At 37.1% G+C, this 7,659-nt stretch overlaps 1 protein-coding gene across 4 annotated transcripts in view; it reads left to right on the top strand.

The window, feature by feature from the left end:
* The window catches only part of SPAST (spastin), a 48,302-nt gene extending 42,764 nt beyond the window's left edge, over nucleotides 1-5,538 (top strand). For all 4 annotated transcript variants that reach the window (XM_079792077.1, XM_079792079.1, XM_079792078.1 and 1 more), the window contains one exon: nucleotides 3,022-5,538. In XM_079792077.1, the coding sequence (XP_079648203.1) occupies nucleotides 3,022-3,144 (123 nt within the window). In that variant the 3' untranslated portion in view covers nucleotides 3,145-5,538. The remainder of the gene's footprint in view (nucleotides 1-3,021) is intronic.
* The last annotated feature ends 2,121 nt before the right edge of the window (nucleotides 5,539-7,659 follow it).

Below are 7,659 nucleotides of genomic sequence, written 5' to 3' on the forward strand. Positions count from 1 at the left end.
AAATTACCATACATAGATGTATGTTTACATACACCAAATTATACACTTAAATTAGAATTTCATCAAAAGCTTTTAAAACCTTAATTTAGCCCTAGCTGGTTTGGCTCAGTGGATAGAGCGTTGATCTGTGGACTAAAGGGTTCCAGACTCGATTCCGGTCAAGGGCACATGCTCAGGTTGTGGGCAATTCTCTCTCATCATTGATGTTTCTATCTCTCTCTCCCTCTTCCTTCCTCTCTGAAATTAATAAAAATATATTTAAAAATAAACAAACATCCGGAACCATTTTGGCTCAGTGGATAAAGCATCGGCCTGCGGACTGAAAGGTCCCAGGTTCGATTCCAGTCAAGGGCATGTACATTGGTTGCGGGCACATCCCCAGTAGGGGGTGTGCAGGAGGCAGCTGGTCGATGTTTCTCTCTCATCAATGTTTCTAGCTCTCTATCCCTCTCCCTTCCTCTCTGTAAAAAATCAATAAAATATATATTTTTTAAAAATAAAATAAACAAATAAATAAAACCTTAATTTATATAACAAATTATATTCAGCAAATATCATAGATAATATCCATATTACATTCATCATTTTTCTTCCCTTTGGACTTTGGAAAGAGCCAGTGTATATTTCACAGTTAAATAAGAAACATGTAGGGTTTATATAGTGATTACGTGGTAATAATAGATCCTTTTTTTTTTTTTTTTTTTTGACTAAGATATTTCAGATTAGGCTACAAGTTACAAGTATAGGTGATTTTCTTATTCTGTGCTCTTGGAAATACCAGAAAGGATGTCAAGTAGTTAGACTGGGTTTCATAAGAGTAATAGAAAGAAGATGACTATAGATAAATATCATTTTTTCAAGTTTTGTCTCAAATTCTTGAACTTCTTCTTTTGGGGCAAAATATTGGTGTATCTACAAGTAACAATTGTTTAATCTGCACCTAAGGATTTTTTTGGTGTGTTTTTTTTTAAATTGATTTTGAGAGAGAGAAAGGGAGAGAGAGAGAAAGAGAAACATGGATTGGTTGCCGACTAGGACTCAAACCCCCCACTTATTAGTGTAAAACTGAACTCGCCAGCCAGGGCTATTGTCAGTTTTTAATACTAGTCATTTTGTACCCAATTCCATTTCGCCTTTTGAAAATCCTTAGATAAATATAGGTATTTTTGAACTCAGCATTATTTTATTCTACATTCTTAAAGCCAATTATAGTGTCAGCAATAAGACCACATTAATATAAAAATGCATTACAGCCCTAGCTGGTTTGGCTCAGTGGATAGAGCGTTGGCCTGTGGACTGAAAGGTCCCAGGTTCGGTTCCAGTCAAGGGCACATGCCCGAGGCTGTGGGCTCAATCCCCAGTAGGGGACATGCAGGAGGCAGCCAATCAATGATTCTCATCACCGATGTTTCTGTCTCTCTCCCTACCTCTCAAATCAATAAAAATATATATTTTTAAATGCATTATAAGCAGTATTAATGTTAGAATATTTCAGATACGAGCATCATACATATTGTAGTTAAAAACAACATTTGCTTAGCCCTAGTTGGTTTGGCTCAGTGGATAGAGCATCAGACTGTGGAATGAAGGATCTGGGTTCTATTCCAGTCAAGGGCATATGCCTGGGTTGCTGGCTCAATCCCCAGTGGGGGGCGTTCAGGAGGCAGCCAATCAATGATTCCCTCTCATCATTGATGTTTCTATTTCTCCTTCCCTATCCCTTTTTCTCTGAAATAAATAAAAATATATTATAAAAAAAACAAAAAAACACACATTTTGTTAAAAGTCCTACATGCTTCTTATAGACCTCCCTTTCCTTTCTAATAAACCTAGCATGAATAGAGTATATAGTAAGTGAGACTTGAGAATGTAAAATTCTATGAATCTATAAACAGAAAAAATTGGAAGGAGATAAGGAGTGGTTGTCTATCTAATGGTGGAACTGTGAGTGAGTGGTTCTTTTTCTGCTTGTCTATATTTGTCAAATTATCTCTAATGAGTGTGTCTTGTTTTGATAATGGGAAAATATGATTTAAGATGTTAATACCTAAGAAACAAAACATATGTAATAAAAGGATATTAGTATAGCATTTTTATAAGATTTCTTATATAGCAATCTTATCTAACATACAAGATGGGGCAAAAGTAAGTTTATCGTTGTTCATATTGGAAATAATACAACCATTTATATATATATAAAAGCCTAAGCAACTGTTATGACCAGACAACTGGCCGGTAGCTATGACATGCACTGACCACCAGGGGACAGATGCTCAGTGCAGGAGCTGCCCCCTAGTGGTCAGTGCGCTTCCACAGCCAACCTCCCGTGGTCCCTCTCTCCCCCCTACCCCCGGCTGGATGGCCTCAATTGGCAGCCAGACCGAGGAACCCCACCCGTGCACAAATTCATGCACAAGGCCTCTAGTCTATAATAATAAAAGCGTAATATGCTAATTAGACCAGACAGCCAACAGCCTTCCGGACGACCTTCCAGATGAAGCTGGGGCTGCAAGGGCCAAGGCAGGCCGCCGCAGCTGTGAGGGCCGTGCCCCTTGCACGAATGTCGTGCATCGGGCCTCTAGTTAATAAATAATAATATAAAAATAAACTCTATGTGTCCCATACTTACAACTATAAACCTACTTTTGCCCCACCTATATGTAAAATAAGATGATTGGCATGATTTTAAAGAGTTAATCTACTGCCCTAGCTGGTTTCACTGGATAGAGTGTCGGCCTGCGGACTGAAAGTTCCCAGGTTCGATTCCAATCAAAAGCACATGCTTGGTTGCAGGCTCTCTCCCCAGTAGGGGGCGTGCAGGAGGCAGCCAATCAATGATTCTCCCTCATCATTGATATTTCTGTCTCTCTTTCCTCTCCCTTTCTCTCTGAAATTAATAAATATATATATATTTTAAAAATTCATCTACATATGTTTCTAACAGCATCATTTGATCCATTTTGGGGCTAACTACTGTATGTGTTCACCATTTGTATTTTCATGTGCTTTTTAAAAATCTAGATGAGAAATATTCGATTATCTGACTTCACTGAATCCTTGAAAAAGATAAAACGCAGCGTGGGCCCTCAAACCTTAGAAGCATACATACGTTGGAACAAGGTCTTCGGAGATACCACTGTTTAAGCAAATACCTTTGTAAGCCTGCAGAACATTTTCTTTTCAAGAGAGAAACACACCATCTTCAGTGAATAGTTATCAGCTACAGAAACTCAGCCTAAGTTTACAGGACTTTTTAGAGTCTTATAATTATTTATGCATCCCAGAAGATAAACCATAAAACAAATTTAAATAAAATATACAATGCAAATGGAATATTTTGTTTCAGGCCTTCTTGCCTTGATAGTAATGGCTATCCCGATGGGCAGTGTAAATTAGAGCTCAATAAATACTGGTTCCGGTCTTCTTTACCAATTTAATCAGAATGTAAATAATAATTTATATACTGTGTTGCAGATGAAAGTATTCAGAGACAGTAAAGGGTGAAAGACACAACAGCCGTTGGTTGTCTTCTGATGTCTTTTTTTAAAATAGTAATTTTTCCATTTTCCTCTCCTACTGTTGTCTTTACTATAGGTGATTGGAATGCCAAACATTTTTTTTTCCTTTTCTTTTTACAAATTGTGTGCCAAATGAAACTTTCTTCTGTGTAACAGAAATAGGAAAAAGGATTTTGAAGGCTTTTTCTCCATAAATCTACAGACATTAAACAATTGTGTTCTTTTCACTTTTTTATTTTTCTACTACCTTTCTACCAATTTATAAAACAATATGATGGCAACAAAATAAGTCTAATAAAAGAGGAGAAATTTGCAAATTTTAAGTCACTCTGTCATGCAACATGTAGTTCAATCCTTGTGTGACCACAGTACTTTTTTTCTAATATATTTGCCAGAAATCTATTGTAGACTGTTAACTTATTGCTAATGGAATTTATTTCCTGCTAGAATTATCCTAATTCTTAAGAAAGCCAATTTTAACAGCTATAAAAGTGGTTCCTGTGGGAGAGGAGGGAAGTACTGGGAGCTAAGATATTCCTAATTTATTGATTATTACTTTCTTCTTACAGGATAATGATAAGTCAATGGGTCTACCATCTTTTATTCTTTATAATTATTAATCCCAACAATGAAACTTTAAAACTTACTGAATTTTTATAAATTGCATACATTTTATAGGTTTCTTGTGCTCACTTTGTTAACAAGTTGTAGTCTGTTAATCTGCCTTTTGTTCCCCCAAAATGTACAGTAATTCCATTTCTTGTTTGTATAAGTATGCCTGAATTTTTATTATAAAAATGTCATTGTAGGAAGTAGAGACTCGTATTATGACCTTTTAAATATTGTAATAAAGGCAAATAGATATTTGCCCTTAGTTTACTGGTTAAAAGTTTGTTTACAGAAATTTTCTTTGGTGCTTTTATGTAAAATGTTGTGGGTGGAAAGAATAGTTTTATAGTAGGAACAAAGATTTTCATTTTTTTCATTTAGGAAAAATATCTTTGGTTTTGAGAGAACAAATTAAAACCTTGCCCCTGCTAGATAAGAATTTTATAATGAAGATATACATTTTTTTTTTAACATTCTTCTTAGTTTTACTCTTGCTCTTGGTAAAATTTGACCAAGTTTTATTTTAAGCTGTGTTTCTTTCATAGAAGGACTGTGAAAATAGAATAATGATAATGGTAGAAGGTATAAGGGGTTGGTTTGGTCTTTTTTAACATAGAAGTTGCTGAGATTTTTAAAATTGATATTAGACTTAGATTGTAACCTTTTAGATTTTGCATTGAACTCTGTGTCACATTATTTTCTAAAAGGTAATGCTTAAACATTAAATTATAGTGTGCTCTTCATGTTAATAAGGCAGAGTTTTGTAAGCTAAATTAAAACTTACTGATGCCCGGCCAGTGTGACTCAGTGATTGAATGTCGACCTATGAACCAGGAGGTCACACACCTGGGTTGTGGGCTCCATCCCCAATGTGGGTAGTCGTGCAGGAGGTGCTGATTGATGATTCTTTCTCATCATTGATGTTTCTATTTTTCCCTCTCCCTTCCTCTCTCTGAAATCAATAAAAACATTTAAAAAAAATAGATCATTAAAAAAAAGGACCTATTGAGGTACTGGACTCTAAGCCAAGGGAAAGAATACTATCTTTCAAGATATCTTAAGTGTAAAAGCTTATTCTAAGACAATTTGCCCATTGAGGTTATCGGATTTCTGAATTGCATAATGCTTTGTGCTTGGAAATAATTGGAGGAAAAGCAGATGCTAGAATTCTAATTTAAGTAAATATATAGTAGCCTTTTTTATAGTGTAAAATTCGTTATATCTTGTACCAAAAAACTAGTTCTTTTGGTGGAATGAATTACAGTTTGGTTTTGGACTATAAGTCAAAGGATTTTCCTTTAAATGCTGGTTTCTTATTTAATCTGGTATTTTGTACTTTTCTTCACAAGAAATACATTAAAAGGTTTGATTGCATAAAGTGGCGTTTATCCTAATGGACTTGCAATAAATTACAAACTTTATTTTGCCTTTAATTTTTTTTATTTGAAACTTTTAGATTTCAGAGGTTTCAGTCTAGTAATGAAGGAGTAGCTTGTATTGGATTAACTCTCTTGCCAGCAATTGTAAACTTTGAATAAACTATAAAAACGATTAGAAGACTAGAGAGCAAACAGGCATCAACTGCACAAACTAATATACTAGCTTTTACCCAGAGGGAAATTTCCAGTTTGTGCAGTGTGCTTGGAAATAGAATGTGACAGTCTTGCTCAGCTGAGGGATCGTTAGGGTCTTCTAGAACAGCTGGAAATTAGGAAGGAAATCTTGAAAAGGAGAGAGCTTCAAACATATACGCCCCAAAATCTGTTTACAGATTCCTTTCAAATTGTACTTGTGAAAGGATTTGGAGATAGGAGAGGCAGTTAGGGAAGAGTCATGGGAAAGGAATGCATACGTGAAGGGCTGAAGGTCGGAGCCAGCTCCAATACCACTACAGTGTTTATCTTTCAAGAGGAAGGGTGAGCACCTGGTGAGCTTTGAAACTTGGAAACTGATAGCCTTGCTGCTAGGGGTGCAGGGCTCCCAGGTCCACTCTGCGCATTCGCTCCGCGGGCCACCCTTCTTCACTTTGTCTTTCTTTTTGACCACCGCGGAGGTGAGCGCCAGCAGGGTGAGGAAGGCGAGGAGGAGGAAGCCTCGGTGCTGCCTCTTGCTGCCCGCAGTGCTTCGCTCCCTCCAGCGCTGGCCCCCCAAGATTGTTTATTCTTCACACTTCGTAGGACAAGAACCTGGAATCCAGCTTGCCATTCTGGGTATCACTTGTGCAGTGTAATATTCCTAGGAACCCAGCAGAAAGCAATAGTCGAATTTGAGAAACTGAGTAGAGGTAGCAACTGCTGGGGTAATACAGTTTGAAATTAAAATTCCACTAAGAGGAGTGTAAACTTTGGGATACCCATTGAAACCAAAGGGCCATACCTGAGGAAGGACAGCCACCCAGAACTAAGCACTGTACTTTAGGACTTCAGGCAAAACGGAAAGAAACTCATTGTAACAAAGTTTAAAATCAATCTCCAGCATCCAGGCTGTACAGTGAGCTTGATTTTTCTTACTGTCAGAGAAAGTTATTACTTATGAATTCAAAAAGGGCAAAACCTAGAATGAAACCTGGGGGTTTGGTTGAAATTTAAGAGTATGAATTCAGGCCCTGGCTGGTTTGGCTCAGTGGATAGAGCATTGGCCTGCAGACTGAAGGGTCCCGGATTCGATTCCAGTCAAGGGCACATGCCTGGGTCACAGATTAAATCCCCATTAGGGGGCTTGCAAGAGGCGGCTGATCCATGATTCTCACTCATCAATGATGTTTCTATCTCTCTCCCTCTCCCTTCCTCTCTGAAATCAATAAAAAGATATTTTTTAAAAAGTATGAATTCATGATTGAAGACATTTAAAAGTAGATAAATGTAGATACATGAGAATGTACATATATGCTCACATACATATATTCTCTAGTTCTCTTCATTGAGTTCTCATGGATTGCCTTCAAAATTCTTCACTGTCTTAGTCTGCTAAAGCTGCCACATTTTTACATGTTTTTTAGAGCAGCACCTCATTTCTTGTTATCAAAATCTTAGTCTACTTGTGCTGCCCTAACAAAAATATCACAGAGTGGGTGGCTTAAATAGCAAATTTATTTTCACAGTTCAGAATGGTGGCAAATCCCAGATAAAGGCCTATTTGGTTTCTGGTGAGAGCTCTCATTGGCTTGCAAATTGCCACCTTCTTGCTGTGTCCTCATGTGACAGAGAGTCAGCAAGTTCTATGGTGTCTCTGATGAGAGCACTAATCTACCACCATGAAGATCTCATCCTCATGACCTCATCAAACCTTGATTGTCTCCCAAAGATCTCATGTCCAAATACAATCACATTGGGATGTAGGGCTTCAACATATGAATTTTTAGGGGGAACATAAACATTCTGTCCCATAATATCCATTAAAAGAACCAGGGTTCCTTGGTGAAATGGCCAATTCCAGGGTTGGGCAGAGAACATAAAATGATGGGCAAAAGTAGGTTTACAGTTGTGAGTATACAAAACAGTTTATTTTTAATACATTTTACTGACTTTTTACA

The sequence above is a fragment of the Cnephaeus nilssonii genome, assembly GCF_951640355.1.
Source record: "Cnephaeus nilssonii genome assembly, chromosome: 15".
Lineage (NCBI taxonomy): Eukaryota > Metazoa > Chordata > Mammalia > Chiroptera > Vespertilionidae > Cnephaeus > Cnephaeus nilssonii.